Source organism: Scleropages formosus, chromosome 2 (assembly GCF_900964775.1).
Source record: "Scleropages formosus chromosome 2, fSclFor1.1, whole genome shotgun sequence".
NCBI classification, from domain to species: domain Eukaryota; kingdom Metazoa; phylum Chordata; class Actinopteri; order Osteoglossiformes; family Osteoglossidae; genus Scleropages; species Scleropages formosus.
Genome location: NC_041807.1, coordinates 40,554,844 through 40,577,199, shown reverse-complemented (window position 1 = coordinate 40,577,199; position 22,356 = coordinate 40,554,844). Strand labels below are relative to the sequence as shown.

The 22,356-nt window shown below is 49.1% G+C and overlaps 1 protein-coding gene across 4 annotated transcripts in view; it reads right to left on the bottom strand.

The window, feature by feature from the left end:
- Nucleotides 1-22,356, bottom strand: part of mib2 (MIB E3 ubiquitin protein ligase 2) — a 50,555-nt gene that overhangs the window by 13,884 nt on the left and 14,315 nt on the right. For 2 of the 4 annotated variants that reach the window (XM_029259152.1, XM_029259144.1), the window contains exons 2-6: nucleotides 16,617-16,976; nucleotides 13,508-13,679; nucleotides 3,715-3,821; nucleotides 1,425-1,619; nucleotides 1,163-1,305 (exon numbers count right to left, since the gene is read on the bottom strand). In XM_029259152.1, coding sequence (XP_029114985.1) covers nucleotides 1,163-1,305; nucleotides 1,425-1,619; nucleotides 3,715-3,821; nucleotides 13,508-13,679; nucleotides 16,617-16,839 — 840 coding nt within the window. In that variant the 5' untranslated portion in view covers nucleotides 16,840-16,976. Of the gene's footprint in view, nucleotides 1-1,162; nucleotides 1,306-1,424; nucleotides 1,620-3,714; nucleotides 3,822-4,953; nucleotides 5,256-13,507; nucleotides 13,680-16,616; nucleotides 16,977-17,228; nucleotides 17,620-22,356 lie in introns of those variants that run through there. The other 2 variants (XM_029259142.1, XM_029259156.1) reach the window with 2 other exon arrangements.

Below are 22,356 nucleotides of genomic sequence, written 5' to 3'. Positions count from 1 at the left end.
TGATCTTCCTGCCCCGACTGGGACAGGATGGGACCATCCATCATCGCCACACCCTGGAAGCTGAAAGTGATTGGCTGGAGGACCTGAAAGTTAAAAGAACCTCTTGGGGGACATTCAGTCTTGTCTTTTTGAGCGCCATCGCTCTGACGTCTCTACCCTCGTAGTCCTTGACCGTCGTTCGCTCTTTAATACTTTGCCTTTGTTAGTGTTGCTTCATTCTACTACACTTTACTCCCTGTTGCAATGCACTACCATCCATCCATTATTGTACACCACTCGCTGTTACTGCGCATTACTTATGTGTTACTATCATTTACTGACTATGACCATTTGTTACATCATGATTATCCCATTTCTGGCCATTAATATCAATTACTGATCATTACACTTTCTGTTATTGTTAGTAAGTGGCTGTTACTGTCATTCATTATCCATTTCTCCTAGTTACTGACTATTACTGGTCATTACTGTGCTTTAATATCCATTACTATTAGTTACTGACCATTACCATACCTTACTATCCATGTGTTACTACCAGTTACTGGCCATTACTGGGCAATACTATTCATTACTATACGTTACCATCTCTTACCGTTACTATCCACTACTCTGTGTTACTGTCCGTGACTATCTGTGTCCGTTACTGGCGATTACCATGCATTACCGTGCCTTAATACATGCAAGTGGCAGCTATTATCAATTACACTGCTTTTTCCCAAAAGGGCCAAACTACGGTCAACACTTAAAGACATAGCGTGCCACGTACTCCCTCGACCGGGCTGTAAAGAATGGCACATTAACCCCATGTGCACGGCAAGCAGCCTCTTGGCACATTTCTTGCCAGTGGAACGAGGCCCAAGACGCTGACATTTCTCTGGCGGGAAACGCAGAGAGTGCCAGGCACATGTCACTGGAGGATTTTCACAGCCTTTCATCGGAGGAAATGTGCTCCTGAGCGCATTCCCTTTCCTCGTAGACATGTTTACTTGCGGTTTCTCTTGGAGGCAGAAGTAATAAACACGGTTTGGCAAATCTCTGGGAAGCTGCGTTTGGACAGCTCGCGTGAAAAGATGGAAGGGGCTGCGCCAAGGAGGCGAGAGAGGGAAGGGGTGAGTGGAAGGCAACTGGACCGAGGGAACTCTGCTCCGCAGGTCTGCGCTACCTCGGCCATCTTGGGGTTCCAACCGCCGTGGCCCTCCTGCATCTGCCTGAGGATGTCGACGTCTAACAGACACTTGACCTTATCGCCCTGCTGGAAGGTGTGTCCGTCTGCACTCTCCTGCCTCTGCAGCTCCGCGTGCTCACCTGCGCGCACACACAAACACACAAAGAGCTCCAAGACAATCCGTGACTGTAAAACTTCACAACTCAGTTGTTCAACACATGAAAGCAAGAGTTTAAAAAGCCAGAAGCAGCTGGTGTACCTAGCTTCGGCAGGTGCTCTTTGTAGTAGTAGCCCCCCGCCACGTCCGACACGTATTTGAGGTCCACTTTGCCTTTGTGTCCCATCCTGTAGACATTGGTGGTTCCGTTGGACCAGGTCACGCTGGCTACGCTGCGTCCGGACTCCGTGTCCCAACCACGGATATCCACCACTTTGCCCACTTTGCCTTCTCCTCCTGGCCACACAGACAGGTGGACAGGCCTTTAATGGGCCGTGAGAAACTTAGAAGACTGGGACCAAGAGAACAGAAGGTAGAGGCCCTCAAAGAGGCACAGATGAGGTGTGAGCTGTGAACGAGGGTCGATCAGAAAGGGTGTCGTGTGCCACGTCAGAGAGGGAGATGGAGGGAGTGTGGGTAACGGCAAGAAATACAGAGCAGTTCCAGCCTCACTGGTCCCAGTGCAACTCAGTGCCTTAATGACTCATCCTCAACCAGACTTACTGTCCAACCCAGCAGTAACCGAACACAAACATACAGGAGGAAAGACAAAACACACAAAGTTACATTGGACCGCTAAAAAAAGAACATCTTTACATTTGTTTGTACACATGGGATTAGGAAGAAAAGCAGTTGGATGAAAAATTAAATGAAAAATGACCTTTGAGGTATCGCAGGCTGAAACTGAGAGCGCAGCGCTTCTTTAAAGAAAAACCTGATGCAGAAAAGCAAACAAGAACTCGCTGTAAATCAGACCACAACCTTTAAGTGACATTTTGGTTTGATTCATACAGCGCTGAGATGTTTTTTCCATAATCAGAGGTGTGAGCTTCGGCGGTTTCAGCTTTAATTTATTTCGTGTCTTGTGCTCCTGTTCTGTTGCTCCCATGGTCTCCGGAGAAATGACATTTCGTTCCACTATATACAAGCTATGTAGAGGAATTACAATTAAAACAACTTGAACTTAATCTCACAATCGCAGTTAATTTCACCACAGCTCTCAGAGTAAACCACCACCACCATCATCATCATCATCATCAATACCAAGCAGCACTGAGTTGCTCCACGTTCCATTTTTTACCCATCATGTTGGTTCAAAGCGACTTCCCTCGCTAACGGCCAGATAATGAAGGAATTCAGTTCATCCACCTTCCCCAAAGGTTCCACAGCAGGGTCTTCGCTCTCCAGTGAAACCTTCAACCTCCTTTTTTAAATCCCAAGTGCTGCTGTTCTACAGAGCACCGTACTCACCACATCCAGGAGGAAGGCGGAGGTCTGGCAAAGACGCATGTCACTTTTTATTAAACAGTGTGGTCTTTAATGGGGTTCATACCTCTCTGATAAAATAGAGGGAAGCCCGCAGCTCCCTTTTTCATGAGGACTCACGTTCACCTGGTGTCCCTCTGGCTGAATCCTACCGACTCTACAACAGTTGCACACTACAGCTACCTACAATTATACAAGATTTCTACACTCACTAACCAAGCAAAGAAGAACACAACTCAACTACAGCACCAAGGCACGAGCCCCAACATCTAAAACTCAAGAAAACACACCAAAGTCTACAACTCAACACCACAGACTATCATTCAACACAACTAGGAAACACCACCTGTTTCAGCTGACATTCTTTTGAGATTTTACCCAGAATGCCAAGCAGCAGGTTACCGTAAACAGCACAAGCAGCTTGCAACATTTTTCCAATGCTTTTCTCCTCATACAGAGCAAAACCAGGCTTCCCCCGCATAGCTGAGCAAGGGTGCGAGAGGTGACCCGCTCCGAGCTGAGCCAGCAGCAAACTGACATTTTGACTCATTCGCCTCAGATGTGGCACTTGAATAATCAGAGCCCATTCCCCAGAGCAGACACCCAACCAAAAGCATGAGCATCACAGTCTTGCATGGAAACACACAGTGAAAACACACATTTCTTAGGATCTGGGGGAAAAAAAGTGAACAGTGTCGTCCCAAAAAACCTCTAAGAATCCATCTGACAACCAGCAGCTCGTGGTCACTATTCCACCACCACAAGTTTCTTAGCCAGGGAACACAAATGTCTAATTTTGGGTTTTGTGGTCAACATTTTGCTAATGAGTCATAAATACAGAATGGCATGTCCAATATCTTAAAGATACTTGTGAAAATCTGATGATTAATGAAACGCTCATCCCATCCAGCCTGCTTGACCATCTCCTGCAGACTATTTCACAAGTAGCTAGAAATCAGTGGTATGAAGGCAGAATACATGAGTACACATGGAAAATTGGAATACATGCGCGCACATACGCACTATGGCAACCCAGTTCCAGTCCCAGGCCATTGATTCTACTCACCGTCCTGGTTTCCCCAATCCCAGTCTGGCCCGCGTACCACTTTGACCCCCTGGAAGATTCCCTTGAGGATGATCCGGGAGAGGTTCTGTCTGGGTGTCAGGCTCACTCTGCGAACACGACACACAACCTTGTCAAGTAACAGCAGACAGGACTGAGCTATTCATCTGAGCTCTTAACCACTCTGTGACCAGTTGCATAAGGTTCTGGTGAGTCTGCAGTCTCAAAACTACACAGATAGGCTCAAGGAGGTCACTGGACCACATTGTACATTTGCTACTAGCGTGGACAGAGGAGACCCATCTTTGTCTCATTCCTACTTTTCTCCAGTGACTAACACTGTCAGGATTTTACACATTTACATTTATTTAGCAGACACTCTTCTCCAAAGCGACTTCCAACAAACTCTATGAAATGTTACTATCAGCCCACACACCTTATTCACCAAGGTAACTTACACTGCTAGATACACTACTGAGATATACTAATGAGTCACGCATCCATACATAAGGGGAACACAATCTCTCTGTGTCACTCACACACTGTGGGTAAACCTGAACAGCATGTCTTTGGACTGTGGGAGGAAACCCCCCCACAGACACAGGAAGAACACGCAAACTCTACAAAGCCTGAGCAGGGATCGAACCCATGTCTTCTCGCACCACCAAGGCGCTGTGAGACAGTAATGATACTCGCTGTGCCACCGTGCCGCCCACTTAGTACACTGAGCTACTTGGACCGATTACCCTTTTACGGAACTGAGTAATTTTTACTGTATTAATTCTAGCCAGGTATCTTGATCAAGGGTACTGACGGGACAGCTCTAACCACTACACTACCTTAACGAGCTTCTACTTTTGACTATCGAGTTCTGATTTAGTTGTGCACTGTAGGAAGTGAGAGCGCTCCCCTTCGGTACGAACAACGCACCATTAAAAATTCACACAAAAGTCCCAATGAAAAGCTGCTGTTTCACACTCAGAAACAATTCCAAGAGATGTAGGACACTGTGTGTTGCTTGGTTATCACACATCTGTCCAATTCACCCCATACAGGTGTTGTGTAGGCTGCCCATGTGTGCTTACACTGGTACCGTACTGGTATCTAACACCCACCACACCACTGTAGATGAATTTCACATCTAAATGAAGGGATGGCTATCGCTGTGCAGTACAGCAACATCAGGTGTAAAGCTAACACAGAAGAACCATGATGGACAGTGAGACATGAAGCAGGACTTACCTGATGGTAAAGATGTGATCTGAGCTCGGAGCAAAGGAACTGCCTATTCCCATACTTTCACAGCAGAAACATTAGCGAATGGCACTCATTCTGCCCTGACGACGGTCCCTTTCTCTCAGCGGAGGAGAGAGGTGTCAGTACCCCCCCCCCTTTGATGATGACCACAGTCTCCGTCAGACCTCTTTGGAATCTGAGGGATTTTAGTTCGACAAGCGCCCAGATAGCCGCAACGGCTTGGCAGGGCTGCAGATTCGCCACCGACCTGGATCCTTAGTGGCTTACGCTCAAATGACTTTAAATCCCAGGATGCCAGACCAGAGCACCTGTGACAGGGTGGGGCGGGCTTGGGGGGTGGGGACTGGGTGGTGTACATCGTGTTATTTTCCTGGTGTGAGCAAATGGCCTCCCTCCAAGCCTGAGCTGCATCACCTACTCTTTATCCATCGCACCCCCCATCAAGAAAAAAAGAGACTTAGCTAATGCTAGCAGCTAACTCCTCCCCCAAATGGCCATTCAAGACAGCCGGGCCTGCACGTAGAACCATGACTACAAAGTTCAGAATCAGAATCAGAACGAGCTTTATTGCCAAGTATGTTTACACTTACAAGGAATTTGTCTTGGTGACAAAAGCTTCCACAGCATAGACAGAATGACAGTGACAAGACACTGTTCAACTGCACAGAGGTGACATGTAGGACCTTAGGTGTGGGAAGGCCAGTGACAATCTCCAAAATGTTGTTTTTTTTAATAATCTTACTTTATCTGACTCCCATGTCTTAGGTGATTTACCGCGTTAGGGCGATTTACCCATTTATACAGCAGTGTCATTTTTACTGTATCAATTCAGGGTAAGTACCTTGATCAAAGATAGTACAGCAGGAGTCGGTCCAAGGCAACGGTTCTAACCACTACTTGCTGCCACAGTAACCGCTGCACTAATTGGCGGCAAGAAAAACTGGACATCCGTGTTGCCGTTAAGGCGCACCAGAGTCGGCACCAGACGTCCTACCCTCCCTCCCCGGCCCGTGGTCATCACTGCTGTCCAAGGCTCCATGGCACTCCACAGCCGCCCGGGGTGGAAACTGGCCGGTTGCCCGTGCAGAGAGGCGCAACGCAGTGGCACAAACGGCGGCTGTGGGAATCCACGGCCATCTGCACACTGCGAACATTGGACAACAACAGGTGTTTGGAACAACCTGGCCAGAGGACACCGCTGCAAAAAACAGACCAAAAAAAAAGAACAAAAAAAGGTTGTGAAGAAAGAAAACAGAATAATAATGCCATAAATTTCTAACACACTTTAACTCACATAACTGTGAGCAGCGGGTCCTCGAAATAACCTTGACATTTAGCCAAATGCTGACCTGCGGAGGTTTGGTAGGTAATCTCAAATGTAATGGTCAACACAGGAGAGAAGCAGTTAAATCTCCTTTATGATTAAACGCCTTACACAACAGCCTCTTGATCTTTGGGTCACAGGAGAACAGCCCCCGGGTGCCATTCCCACATTTCTGCTACTGGAAAGCATGTGGATCACGTATGGGATGCTCGTCCATGCCTTGGACTGAAACCCCTTAACGGTTTTATAATCTTCACTACAAACTAATGACACGGAAAAAGCATTTCCTTCTGGCAAGATATGCAGAAAATGTGTCTCTTCTGTGAAAATTAGCTGTCAATCACACAAATTGGCTCTCTAGAAATGGGGCTTTTGGACCGTTGGTCATTTATACACACGCTACACTGCAGAGCTGCTCCACTCCACCCTGTTCGTACCTCCGGCCTACAGCTTCGTCAGCGAATCCTTCTGCACATCAGACTTCTTCACTGAGAGTTGCTTCTGTCCTGTCTTTCTTACAGGAACAGCAGCAGGGCTCCGGATGGGACTTGAACTAATACCCTTCTGATCACATTTAAGACCTGGCCACGAGTAAAAGCACTTAATCACTACTGACACCAACAACATGTTCTACTTCTCATCTCCAGTCTTGTGACTTTTAAAGAAAGGCAACATGCAGAGACACAGGTTGGCAGCAAGGACAGGAAACCATCTTCAGGACGGCGGCAAAAGTCGAATCCCTCAGCCAAGCAACGTGCAGGCGGAGGTTCTTTTCAAACCTTCGTGACAGGACTCTGCGCCTGCGTCCGAGCCGATTAGCAGGACCCCCCTCCCCTCACACTGACACACACGCTCCCTCCTGTAAACATATGTGCGCCCATATGCCAGCACCACATCCCACGGCCCTCTTACCTCAAAGTCCATATGTCACTGCACTGTGTGTGTGTGTGTGTGTGTGTGTGTGTGTGTGTGTGTGTGTGTGTGTGTCCACTAAAACGAGAGGTTGACTACTCCAGTTTGTGCTCATAGATCGGAGCAGAGTACGAGTTCATGTATAATTATTTAATGTTTACTCATTAGTGGACATGTTCAAATGTGACTTACTGTAATGCTGTTTACAGTGATTTACCCCTTTATACAGCTAGGCAATTTTTACGGCATCTATTCAGGGTAAGTACTTTGATTAAGAGTACTAAACCAAGAAGTAGGATTTGAATCCGAGTCCTTGAACTGCAAGGCACTAGCTTAAACCACTACGCCACCTGCTGGCCCATGTATGACATGGTCTCCTTCACTGTTTTGTGGAAAATCTTGATGAGTTTAGCCTGGAGCCAAAGCTGCAGTCAAAGCTGCAGCCTTCATTGGTCAGTTCCTTAACTGCTGCAACCCCTGCTGCTATAAACATGAATGGCCACCACAGGTTGCTGTTGTCACTCAGCGTGTGCTGCACACATTTCAAATACCATTTCACAGTGCGCACACTTCCATGCCGACACTCCAGCCACTTGGATCATTTCCTCCCCCCGACCGTGAACGTGTCTAACAGTTAAAGTGTCCCCCAAAAAAAAAAAAAAAAACTGAAATCGATAAAGATGACCTTTGGTCTGTGAGGGTGCCAGGAATTTAAACCAGACCAGAGTCAATATCCTACAGCACCTACTCGCTGGACCTTCGAACCCAACGACTCACAGACCCTGAAACCAGCGTTCAGCTGAATCTCTGGACCGCAGGCCGACTGACCGTGACCGCAGCCCAGAAGCTGGGCCAGACGCTCTCACTGTCACACGCTGTTACGCCAATCTGCGCTCCGCCGAAAACATTCACGTAATAGAGCTGACGGACGCAGAAGGGCACCGAGGGTATGCAATCTGACACACTTCACACCCATGCACCTCGAGGTGCCCATTAGTCATAGCACAGAAAGGGTCACAAGCACTCAGTGCTCCTCTTGTGCGCTGAGGGAGTAACCTTTGACCTTCCAGAGCAAGCCCTAACAATGGGGTGCTTCGGCAACAGTTGTCACGGTCACGGGGTCCGACCAGGAAGTGAACACAGCGACCACGCGTTGCGTTTACCACACTGCCGGGTAATTGCACCGCAGCAGGCCGAAGGTCATGTGTCACCAGCGACCACTGCCTCCGGGATGCGAGAAAACTAGTTATGATCGTCAGTCACACTGCAAACAACAGTTCACGTCAACAAAGGGAAGTACAAACAACCGGAGGAAGCTCAGCCAGAGGAGGAAGTTACATCGTTGCACTCTTCCATTTTTTCACATTCAAAACTGATGATTTTTCATATGTGTCACCTTTTGACCCAGCTGGGCATTTTTACTGGAGTATTTCAGCCCAGTAGGTCACTCAAGGGTACAAGAGCAGGCCCCCTACTGGTATGTGAAACCACAACTACTATCCCTGCAGGTCTCCTCCCTCGCAGGTGCACATTGTTCCCTGCACAACGCAGCCTGTCAACAGGTGAGGAACGGCAGCCCAGTTGCTATGGAAACAGAAGGTAACCGAGATGCGAATGTGGGAATGAGGACTTGCGAGACCCTCCTGCTGTTGGGTCCTGTCCCTGCGTGATGGATAGATCTGTCCCCTTGGCAGGGAGGGCTGCACTGCCATCACCACTTTGGGACTGGAACAAATGACCCACATGATATCGGAGAGGCATGTAAACTTGAGAAGTGTGTTTACCGAACAAACAGTCCGGCCGAGAGGTTGAGTGAGACGTTAACCACGTGGTTGACGGGCTTCAACCTTAAAGGAACGATGACTTGCACAAAGGTCGCAAGGAACTCGAAAGGTTTGCCCCAGAATTGTCCACGTCTCTGAGTGGCACGTGCCAATCCGCCTTGGCCCGGGACGCCACCGAAGGGCAACAAACGAGCGGCGTCTCCTGAGAGGGCCGATAAACCCGTCTGGGTTTGACGCAAGCACTGTGATCCATTTGTGCCGCGCATCTGTCGCCTCCTGTCAGCTTCCAGGAATCCTGCTCCCCTGGCATGTGCCCACGATGGGAGGGGTAGGGAAGTGGGGGGACACCGCAGAGAATAATCCGACTGGGGGATAAGAGCGACCTTGCTCACGCACCCTTTACACAACAAATGCGAAACAAACACACACACACACACGCACACGTAACATGTCCATAACAGACACATGGGTGGCACGTCGGCAAGTTGAATCTCCCTTTGCTCAGTGCTTAGAACTGCGGCCTTGCCATCTGAAGGTCCCGGGTTCAAATCTCCGCTCCTGCATCATCACCCCTATGAAGGTACTAACCCTTAAGTGACGCAGTAAAAATGACCCTGATGTATAAAACACTGGAAGGTGCTCAGCATACAAAGCGAACAGTGTGCGTCACAATGAAAAAAGCACCAAATAAATTAATACGTGTAAATATTTATTAGTGGCTCCGAGCATGCGCACCCCCCGACCACCATGACCCCTTTCACACGTCACGGAACCGAAACTCCCCCAACTTCCCCTTGTGAAAGCAGCCTGCCGTTCTCCCGCTCTCCCAAGGCATCACCTACGCTGCCAAACGGAAGTGAGAACTCATACCTCGTGTGCTACATAGCCATCGCAGCTGCCATCACTCCTCGCACCTTCGGTGCAGCATCGGCACCTCGCCGGCACAACCGCCAGCAGCGTCTTAATGAGCCACATTATGGTGAATAAGTGTACAGGTGTGAAACCGCCTGCGAGGAGCCGTCAGCCTGCAGGCCGCGTGGCGCGAGGCCACGGCTGCGGACGCCGGGAGGAGTTGGACCACACGCGTGAAGGTGGCGAGGAATTGCAACGGGGTCAGACGGCTGTAGGATCCAGTCCCAAAAGCAAACCTGAAACCGGTACAATGCTAAAATTGTAAATTAAAATCTGGGCTCTTCAGATAAGTCATGGAGATCTCTTCCTTTCACACAGCAAAGCTGAAAGCTGAGCTCGGGAGGCCGGAGAGACGCTGCTGAAGTATCTTCCTCCTTTTGTTCCAACAACAAAACTATTTTCAGACACAAACTTATAAACGATCATACAGTTAAAGCAGCAAGTAGATCCCTTCATCTCAGCAAGAGAGCTGCACTCCTCCACCTCCTCCATGCACAAGGGGTCTCACATCAATGTCAGGTCCAAATGTGGTGGAACACACTCCCTCGTGCCTCAGAGATGCTGTGTCTCAGGACTCAGAAGTCAGTCAAACCCATCTCTTTGAGAGCCACTTCTCTCCTGATGGCTCCATAAATGAGTCTAACACCATCTGCTATGATTATCTATGTATTTGCTATTTGAATGTCACTTCTACATGAGCTACTGGAGGGATGTGAACCAGCAACATGGTGGTGTCAGACATACAAGCTGCGCACCGATAATCCTGTGTCTGTGTCTGAAGCTCTTCCTGTTGTCCAGTGTACTTTTTGTTCTTTGTGAGCTGAATGTCTCTTTGGAGGAAAGGCTCTGCTAAAGGGGTAAATGTAAAAATAGAGGCACTTCCACAAAGTGGACAAGAGCAGCGAGTGTTTACACTGCTCTACTGCTGCTGTTTTCTTCCTTTTTTTTTTTTTTTTTTTTAAAACTCTCATTGACTAAGGTTATTGTGGCGGCTGTAAACACGCTAGAAATAGTACCTCGGATTATATGACGGGCCCACATGTAGGTGCCGCACTCCTCCGCCTTTGGTTCTTCCTACGAGGAGCAGGCGGAACAGGAGGCTCCACCAGGTTGCGATGGTTCAGTTGCAAGGGGGAAGGGTGCGCTTTGCTTTCCATCGCCAGCGGCACCAAGAAACTTCTCTTTCTGAGGATCCGGTTGCAAACGAGAACCCTGACTGCAGCTCAAAACCTAACACCTAACCCTAAATGAGATAAATATGGAAACTTAAATATAACCAACAATATGCGGGACAGCAGGCGGCATAACGGTTTCAGCGACCACTCTGCACACGAAGGGCCCTGGTTCGAAGGCCACCTTCCGCCGTAGTACCCTGGACCGAGGTGCCTGCCCTGCAATGACATAGCAAAAATTACCCAGTTGTATAACAGTGTAAATAGTCTCCTCTCGCCGCTGGAAGAGTGAGGAAGAACCGAGATGCTGTATAAGGGACTATATTAAAGTCAGGGGACCTCACGGTGAAATGGCTCAGTTGCAGCCCACACTCCATCGCCACAGAGAAGGTGCAGGGCAAACAGATGCCCCCGTTATACCCCAGGACCCCCCGGGGCTCCCCACCACTCTGGCAGGTTGCGGAGCTGGCTCTCAATTAGCAATCGCCCTACAGCTGCCCCAGCAGGTGACAGACCTTGCTATGCAAACCGTCACTTGTGGCTAAACGGTCTAGTAGAGCTGATGGACCCGCGTTCCCTGGCACCAGGCCCACCCGGCTGCACAGGAGCCCACGCTGGGATCGTGCTGCTATTGTCAGTGGTTATTCCTCCCTCTCTATTACACGCTACAACGCGGGTTTCATAGCGAGTTGGACAAGCGTTCCGAGGAGCTTGATATGTTTTTATTATTCTTTCTCTAAGCCGATGGTCCTCCGTGTCAGGGCTCTACAACTATGTGTCAGTAATTGGCACATGAATTATTCATAGCAGCAGGCTGACCTGACCATCTAGTGACACATCATCAGTCTTACCCTGAACCCCTCGAGACTGTGGACCAGCCTCCGGGCTCCTGCATTCCACAGAGATGCTAAACAGAGCGGAACCAATCAGCTGGAAAACTGGTTGCGGCTCGACCGGCCGACTCACAAACTTTGCGTGTTTCATCCAATCAGCAGTGGGAACAAGCACAGCTCAGCCAAATCGGCAAAAGAACCAAGCACAACTCAACCCATCAGATGCGGTGCTTTAGTACAGCCAATCGGCAGAAGAACCATTGAAAGCTCAGCCAATCAGTTTAAATAGTCGGCACAGCTCGGCCAATCACCTGAAAAACACAGCGCAACTCAAGGAACCAGCCAAGACACCAGGCAAATCTGAGCCAGTCACCGAACGAATGCGGTACAAATCAACCAATGAGAAGAAGAGCGTGGAGCACTTTAGCCAATCTGCAAAGGAACAACACATACGTAGCTGAGCCAATCAGCTCTTCAGTAGCGCAGCCAATCAGAAGAACAACTATTAATAGCTCAGCCAATCAGACAGAAATGTAATGTGGCTCATTAATCATCACAGAATCTGAAATACGAAAAGTTAAAATAAAGAAATAAATGATAATCACCAGATCTGCTTTCTACAAAAAAATTACTTTGAACTCACAGCTCTCCCTGCTAATTAGCTAACGCATCATTTTCAACGTCGGCCACGTTCATTTGCAAAGGAGGAGGAACTTTCTCCCCACTTAGCCATGAACGCTGCCGTGATCAGTCGCATCTGTTGAGTAAACAAAGCACCACATTTAAGTGCGTAGCGGGGAAAAAGCACCGCGACACGGGCGTCACTATCACAAGGCACCGGGGCTGTAGAGTCACGCGTCACAGGAGCCTTTACCAAACACGGCTGTCAGTACTGCGGCCCCCAAGTGAGCCGCCACAGTAGCGTCGTCATTATTATTTCTGCTGGTGGCGCTTTGCTGGATGTGCGTCATGTAAATCTACCCGTTTGTGGTTTTTCTTTTGCTTTTCTCATGATTGTATCAAGGCCTCGTTTTCTGCGATCTGCTGAAATCTCAACACATACATATATATATGCACACATTTATACATACACACATCTATAATCTATGATTATATAAAATACACAATTTATATTTTATGTCTCTTTCTGCTAATGTAATACACACATTGTATTTTCTATGAGATGCACACTGCTTTGGAGAAAAGCGTCTGCTAAATTAATACATGTAAAAATAAATTTAAAAATATTTATCTATTGTGAGAGCATAACAGACCTGGGTCTTTCAAGTTGAAAGTCACAGCTCTAACCACCGTGCCACCTGCTGCCTAGAGGAAGCTTGCAGTACCTCCTCTGTAGTAATATTTATATTTCCTTCAAATCTGGGAACGCACGCACACACACACCCAAAACCCGCATCAAGCAGAAGAGGTGAAGTGTTCTCACAGTAAAACACCAGTCAGCGCTTCGAAGTGGTGGTCCGGGTGACAAACGCTGACCGTAGGGGCAGTAGCACTGTGAAAATGTGGTAACGGACGGGAAAGAGGCAGCAGGATGACTCAGCAGGGCAAGGGGAGGGGCGGCGGCCGGCGGACGGTACTCACGGCTGGGAGTGAGCCGTCTCGTAGCGCTCGAAGGCGTGGCTCAGGTCATGCTTGTTGTTCATGTAGCACTGCGTGCACAGGTCGTAGTCGAAGCACACCTTGCACTTCCAGCGCATTCCCATGATGCCATGCTTCTTGCAGCTGTCACAGATGATGTTGGAGTGGCGCACACCTGCGGCATGAGAGGACGACATGGTTCAGTACAGGCTAAGGACACACAGCCAGGCTATGCAAGGGTATACCCACACACACAGTCTCTCAATCCAAGCAAAGGGAGCGACTTCACCCCTGGAGAACAGAGGACACACCTCGTTTGGAGTGATTTACAAAGTACGAGTGTGTGAGCAAAGCAAGGCTTAAAGAAAACAAAAAAAAAGTGCATGTGCGTGAGGTGAGCGCAGCCTGGTAACAGTTATTTACTGCTAACCCTAAATAAGCCCCTTCCGCTTCATTTCCCCTTCCTTTCATTTCACCGCTAATCCGTCTAGATTAGGCGCTAATTGGCCGAGCAGGAGCAAGCATTAGGGTCAAGTCTGAGCGAGATTCAGAGCACGGGGTCCGATCCATCAGCGGGATTACTGCAGTGCTGTCGCTCTCCCAACAGCGGATCAGCCGATGGGGAAAATGCGGGGCTCAGGAAGCAGTCAAGGTCTGCGGGTAAAGGAAACCGCACGTAAAAATGAGCTAAACATAAGACTTTGCATGTACTTGTACAGAAAAACATTTTGTTCGCTTCATAACGATCCATGTAGGTACGCTTCCCTGGACAGAGACGGGATGCACTGTAGTGTTTTACGCTTTCGGATCGGGAGTAATTCCATTACTGGAAACAAGCTGTACTACGTCATCGGTATCACTCATCTGAAGCAGGGTCACAGTGGTCTGGAGCCTATCCTGGAAGCATAGGGTGTGAGGAAGGCTACGGCCCGCACAGGACACTAGAGCATCACAGGGCGATCACACACAGTCATCCACTCACACATACACACACACAAAGCCCTGAGGAGGACAGAAAAAGTGGTGAAAGCAGTGGGACACAGCGAGTTCCCCGTTAGGAGTTGGGCTCCTTGCCCTCCAGGACAGCGGGAGCATCGCCATCTCCACTCAGCTCAGCGCCCTCGAACACCATCCCCCCTCTAAGGCCCGACTCACACTCTTCATTTAACATTAGCTGCACATCTTGTGATGCAGAAAAGCTCCTCTATTAACAGCGTCGTGCTCTGGGCCTCGAGCCGCCCTGCCTTGCCCCCTTCCCCCAGCAGGGAGGGACCCTAGGAACAAAACAGCATGAGCAACACCAACACGTGTGCACATGTGTCTGCACATCTGTGTGCGTACGTGTCAAGGGAGGAGCGACATTGGATGAGAAACATGAACCTGCTCTCATTGCAGCCAACTGAACATGATAAAAATGAGCACTTGTCCCAGATGGAGTCCAGTCGTCCACCACACCTCCCCTCCTTTATTACTGCCAGTGTCAGTTAAGGGCAAATCTATACACCCTACACACTCAGGAAGATATGGAACATTTCCTCATCTCACAATTTATGTATGTCTTAATGCAGCACATTATAAACCATTTTTGACACCTTTCTCCAGGTGACTTACAATATGTTTCCCCTACACTAAGCAATTGGCACTGATTTACCCATTAATGCAGCAAGGTAATTCTTACAAAGTACAGTAGAACCTCAGAACTCGAACACTTCTGAACTCGAACAATTCGGAACTCGAACGAGTTGTTCGAGAAAAAAAATGTCTCAGAACTCAAACGAAATTTCGGAACTCGAACCGATAAACCTTTCAGGCTAAAACCTGTCGGACACGTGACGCATCTTTTTTCCCGTAAAACAAAGGGTGCGTATGACTCGGTATGAGTCAGTCTTGCCTGAAAACTTGCGGCGTGTACATCTCGCTGAATTGTGCTGTGAATTTCCATGTGTTTTTGTGGTTTTTTTATATCTTATATTAAATAAGCCATAATGGGTCCTAAGAAGGTTACTAGTGAAAGCAATGAGCCAAAAAGGAAAACAGTGAGAGCCACGATAGAGGTTAAAAAGGAAATAATTGAAAAACGCGATAGAGGTGTTTGCGTGGTTGACCTGGCTGCACAGTATGGAATGCCCAAATCTACGATCTGCACTATACTGGGGGGGGAAAAAAAAAAAAAAAAAAAAAGAGACCATCAAAGCAGCTGATGTTGCTAAAGGAGTGAAATCTATTACAAAGCAAAGACCACAGGTAATTGATAAGGTTGAAAAACTCCTGTTGATTTTGATAAACGAAAAACAGTTAGCCGGTGATAGTATATCAGAAGCAATAATTGTATTTCATTTTATTTCACGTATTTATGGGTTTTACACTTTTTATTTACGGTTTTAGCATCAGGTATGTATGTATATAGGCTTAAATAGACAATCATCTGGGGGTCTGAAACGGATTAATGCAATTTACATTATTTCTTATGGAAAAAATTGAATCAGAACTCGAACGCCCTTCTGGAACGAATTACGTTCGAGTTCCAAGGTTCCATGGTACATTAATCAAGGGTACTGCGGAAAGAGGTGGGATTCGAACTTGGCTCCTTTTAGTCCCCGATGACTGCTCTAACCACTTCGCCACCTACTGTTCATGAGTCAAGCCCGTCCCACGCGATGCTCTTTATGCTGCACTAACTTTACGATGCGCGGGACATGCGCCGCTCCAATTCCACCCAGATGCAAATCTGGCCTGAGCTCAGCGCAGCGCCTCCTTGTGGAGAGAAATCTTATTAACGCACCACTGCCTCTCTCTCAGCACTGCCGGTTGCTAGGAGCAACCTGACGGATTAAAGCCGCAAGGTTCCACAGCGAGGGGGGAAATCTCCTAGCGGTCTTTCCCAGGTGCCACACCCACTGCAGCGGGTTGGCTGACAGCGGTGGACAAAGTAGGACCCGGTGCCACGCTGTGGTAAGGAACACCGTAACTATACAGACCAAAACCATCTATGAAGTCATGATGTGAGTTTAGAGCGGGAGCAACACCTCTGTGTCCAACTTGACCTGATGAGAGAATATCTGTAAAGTGCTCAGAGCTTCCCGCAAAGCAGGGGCGACAGGCGCACGCTCACCGATCTGGGCATTGTCGTAGAGCAGCAGGTCGAAGCAGCCCTGGTAGCCGGTGCGGTAGTTGGTGCGTGTACCGCTGTCCCACTGCACCACCACGGTCTTGTCGGGCGTCGTTGTGCTACCCTGGCGGCCGATCTCCACCACGGTGCCCACATGGCCCTCACCGTCATCCTGGTTGCCCCACTTCCAGTCGACACCGCGCACCACGCGCATGCCCACCTCCATGGCGCCACGCTGCGGGATGTTCCCGGGCTCAGTGCTGCTCCTCAATGGGGGGGCGGTGCCGGGGCGGGGGCGGGGCCGGGCTGGCGGCTGGGGCAGGGAGGGAAGGAGGGGACTTTCTGAAGACAGCTCTGGGGAAGCTGAAAGATGCAACAAAATTAATCCAATTAGTACGACCTATGTAGACACACACACACACACACACACACACACACACACACACACACACACACACACACACACACACACACACACAATAAACACATGACGACACTAAGAACTCTGAGCATCAATGCTCAACCAACACTTCCAGTGTGATTACAATTAGACCCTTTTGCCCTAGAGGAAGCATCCTCTTCCCCACCCCCATCCCCTGCCAGCAGTGCACTTACACATCCCCAAGAGTGTGTCACAGTCATGGGACACACTCCTCAGCTGCGAGTGCAGACGGTGGATCAGGGGCACAGTGTCACGGGAACTCTTTACTGCCGAGCACCTCCCCCACCCCGACAGCTCTCTTCCTGGGACGCGCAGCACCCCCATAGACCGTCTTTCGCCGCGCTGCAATAGAATACCGCGAGAAGCACTCCAATCCGCCTCTGGCATTCACTCCGTCAGCTCTCACCAGCTCTGCTGAGGACCTGGCATTTTTGTGCTTGTGGCCCCGCCCCTGCCCGCTGGCGTGGACGAGTTCACCCCCCCTCCTCGCGGGGTGTGGCACGTGGCCACCACCCAGCACCAATGCACATTTGGGTTCACCAGGAACAGGTACACCCTGCCAGAGCAACACAGTGACATCGTCCCCTGCTGGGCTCGGGGTCGCGATCCCCACGAACTGGGGATGTGCGTCCTCACGGGCCGCCCACTTCAAAAACAGAACATCTATGCCATAACACGAGTGATTTATACCCAAAGTTGAGTGTGTGTTCCATCCCAACACGAATTCGTGGTTCTTTCTCGCTTGTTTACTAAGTGTATCTTTGACACTCGCGGCGCGAGAGAGCGAGAAAGCGAGAACTTATCGCCTCCCGTCGACCGTGTCCGCTGGCTGCTTGCCACAGACCCCTGGCGCCACTGGACACAGCCGGTCTCGTCCGGCCCCACATGCCATGGACGGCTGCGCAACACAAGCGGCTCCAACACAGAACATCTCATCGAGGCCCAGGGTGACAAGGCCTTTGAGCCACCGAAACATCTCCACCTGGTTCCCCGTAGAAAGAATACACTGCGCTGCGGCAGCCTGACCATCACCCTTGCATGGACAGATGGAGGGTATTAATGGAAAAGTGCAATAAAGACTAGGGATAAACCTAAGAAGACCAAGGGAAATGCAAGGGAAGCGAATTTACACTCCTGTCTCCAATTCCTTTGGCTGACAAAAAGAGGAAAAATCCTGATCGATAAAACCTTGACGCCTCCACACCTCGAACCGCTACACACAGGGCTGCACCTCGGGTCCCTCTGATAATGTCACAGCTGGACAGGTTCCCCGATGCACTTCAGATTAAGCGGCTAAGCACCGGCTTAAGGGCTACAAGGTATGACCACGTGGTCATGGGTTTCGCACTCCATGACGGCTCCTCGCCACGCGTTCCCATGTGAAAGAAACACGACAGGAACAGCTTTCCTCATGCTCTCGCACCTGAGCACGTGGATCAGCCAGCTGACCGTGCTCGGCCCAGGCAGGTAAATCCTGGTAAATCCCCTGGATGCTGTCTTTGCAATGGAGGCATAATCTTTCCATGAGACACTGGAGCAGGAGGCCCTGAGTGGCGCCAGTGTTCCGAGTGCCAGGTGAAGAGCTCTGGGCCTCTTCTCAACCGTTGCGTTCATGCGGCCTTCGGATCGCAGAGCCATCAGCTCTTCGGCGAAGAACGGCACAGAGATGAGTCTTTCAAGGTCCGCATGCATGGCGCCACTTGAGATCTTCACACACCAGGCAATCGGGCCTTTCTGATATTTTGCAAATAGCTAAAATCAGCATAAAATGAGAGAAGATTCCGGAAACATTCTAAGCAGCACTTCTCTTTCCACTGTACATCAGCCCCCAGCAGGATGCAAGAAATGAAGATCTAGAAACCACTTCAAAGATGTAAGCTCAACACGGGACTATAGAAACAGGTCAGCGGTTAAATGTTCCACACACTTTCAGCTCTTTCGCTAAGGTGCCAGTGTTGAGTCTATTCCACATCACCTCCATTTTCGCCCTCTGGGTCACGTGCACCACCCACCGTTGCACAGCCCGCACCAGGACCCGGACGTCCCACCTGAGGACGTCAGTCTCAAGTCAATGGATAGCCTTGAGGCCTCTGGGTGGGCTTTCCCTTCTTACACCCATGCGCCTCTTTCCATTGTGACTGAGTTTAGAACACTCTCTGACATTTACAGCCCTTCTAGGGTCACATCCCATTAATATTGTCCTCAATGAACCAACAACATGCTGTAATAACATTTTCTTCAAAGTATTGAAAAAGGTGCCACAGAGAGCACTTCCCATGGTTCCAAGGAGTACAACAAAAAGAGACAATGTCCGTGTTCAGGGTGGACACACAAGGCGCCCTTCTGGAGAAGAACCACAAGCCTCCTTCTAACACCAAACACAAAACAAAAGGACTTCTCGCTAAAGTAAGGAGGAGGATCCGGAATGCAAGCCGCCATCTCCGAGTGCTCTGGCCTGTATTCAGGTACAGCTGGTAGCGTAGTGGTTGGAGTTGCTGCCTTTGGACCCAAAGGTCGCAGGTTTGATCCTCACCTCTGGCTGTAGTACCCTTGAGCAAGGCACTTACCCTAAAATTGCTCTGGTAAAATTTCCTAGCTGTATAAATGGGTAAATAATCATAGCCTTAACACTAAGTTGCTTTGGAGAAAAATATCAGCTAAATGAATAAATGTAAATATATTTGCGTTTCTGAAACAGCCAAATTGGGCACCGAGACAAGAGCCAAAGTCAGAAGGTGTTTCCGAGATGCCGATCACCTGCTCCTTCCCCACATTCCTTGTAGACAAAAGGTAATACCACACCTCTTCGGGTAAAACTATCGCATTACCTTTTCCCTTCTAGACATTCCTGAGCATGGCAAAGAGCTCCTGGAATCTTGATTTTCTTGCCCATCAGTATCAACCAATCCTTGCAGTTACACAGCCGTACTAAACGGCTCCTCAGACAGCCAACAGGTGGAATGAGAAGGCTGTGTGCACAATGTGATTTGTTTGTTAAACAAGGAAGAGGAAAAAGAAAAAAAAAAGTCGGTTCCATTAAAATTTACTTTTGTTGTCGATGATGACTGGAAATGAAAACACCCCACAAACTCGTACTCGATATCAATTGGATGAACTCATTAATCCCATAAACATGTGCAGCGTTCCTCATCTTCTGACTTGTGACTGACACTCAGGAACCCCACACAGGGAACGTAAACATTGTGGAAGTGAGTTGAACTATGACGCCCCCAGTCTATCCAGGTGTCCCTTACTGTCCTCTCTGGGCTTAGTAGGCACAAACACAGAGAAATTTTAGGAAATACAATGAGAAATGACTAATTGGGAAAAATGTTCAGGTCTCGGAAAGTTCACAACTCAATCATTTGCAAGGTGAAGAGCCATGCTACTTCATCCCTGTGATAACACAGTATGGCGTCAATGGGGTCTGGTACCACACCCATGCCCATACCGATGTCACTGTGGTACAATGTTCCTGTCGTGGCAGCACCTGAGCTAGAAGACAACAGTGGCTAAATAAACATTGTTACAAAAATGACGAATAGCACATTTACATTTATTCACTTAGCAGACGCTTTTCTCCAAAGCGACTTACAATCATGGTGTAGCACGCCGAGGCCGCCCGGGGAGGGGGCGGAGACAGGGTTAAAACAGCCACAGCTGGGGCTGATTTCATCCCCTATTTCTTCCCCGGTGCCCAGCAGTAGAGGGAAGAGACCGAGGAGGAGAACCAGACCGAGACAACCGCCGACCCGATCCCTGACACGAAGCCCTCGTCCCGATCGACCCTACTCTCCCAGCCTGCACGAAACCCTTCCCTACCTGTTCCCTGCTCCCCCTTTCCCATCTCCGTCCTTCTCCGCTGTCTAGCAAATAAAAGCCCACAGCTACGGGCGACTGCATCTCCTGTCTGCTGCCTCATCTCTTACACATGGATACTATGTAGTGTTACTAGCCCACACACCTTTTTCACCAAGGTGACTTACACTGCTAGAGATACTACTTAGAATGGGTCACTCATCCATACATCAGTGAAACACACTCTCTCAGTGTCACTCACACACTATAGGGGAACCTGAACAGCATGATTTTGGACTGTGGGAGGAAACCCATGCAGACAAAGGGAGAACATGCAAATTCAACACAGACTGAGCAGGGATCGAACCCACGTTCTCTCGCACCATCCAGGCGAGAATAGTACTCGTTTACTCTCCCTTCCTCTTTGCTTCACTGCGGAGAGGAAGCACCCCGTCGTTTACCCCTGTATCTATAGTAAAGCTCTCGACAAATATCATAGATGCCCTGCTGTCTCGTCTCATTACTACTTGTGTCCACTGTGTCACTCCTGAGGGAAAATCACAGAAGATATGCAAGGACCTTCCCAGGGACCACAACGGGGAGGGTGACGGATCCCGCACAGCAGGTGGCTCGGCCCCGGACGCCAGGGCACCAGGTTCGCAGTCACCCGGCTCGCCTGGTTCCCTCCTGAAAAAGGCACGCTTTTCACGAATACCGCACCAAGGGACTTTGTGGTCCATGCAGCCCCGGGTGTGGCACATTGAAGGACGAACGCGGTGAACCGGCATCATTGCACCGCATGCCTTTCAACAAGGCCGGCGTCCCCAGGGATTCCACTTCCCCCCACTTGGGAAAACTGGATGTTTGTACTTTGTGAAAACAGTGAGAGCAGGGTCCTTGGCAGCACATTTCTGATGAAAACACAACTTCAGTCACATGCCATGATATAAAAGGTGTTAAAAACAGGGAATGCAGATTTCTTCCGTTTTCAGTCGGCTGTGGATCTTCGATACCACAGGGGTAAAGGATGCTACAGCGTTCTTTTTCTGGTAACCAACCGGTCATGGGGATCCGGTGCCCAGCTGTTTGGATATCCTTATCCAAAGGTCACGCAGCATAACCTTCTGCTGCTCCTTCAAAGTTCTTACTCAAACTCCAGATCCCTGACCACCACTCAGCACCACCAGTTTCCCATGTAATGACAAACTCATCTTCATACTGGGCATTCCCGGAATGCAACGGTTACCAAAAAGACTGGCTTTGCGTGCACATCACCAACTTTACCCACCTAAGAGCACTCGACTTCACGGTAATTGGTGTACTGTCCTTATCCTGACATTGTAAGTGGTCTTGGATAAAAGGATTAGATAAAGACAGTATAACAACAACAACAACAACAACAACAACAACACTACCAGCCATGTCTTAACCAACCAACATCTCCACATGCACTAAATTTTAGGGGTAACGGAAAAATTTTACAGACTGACACTGATAAAATCC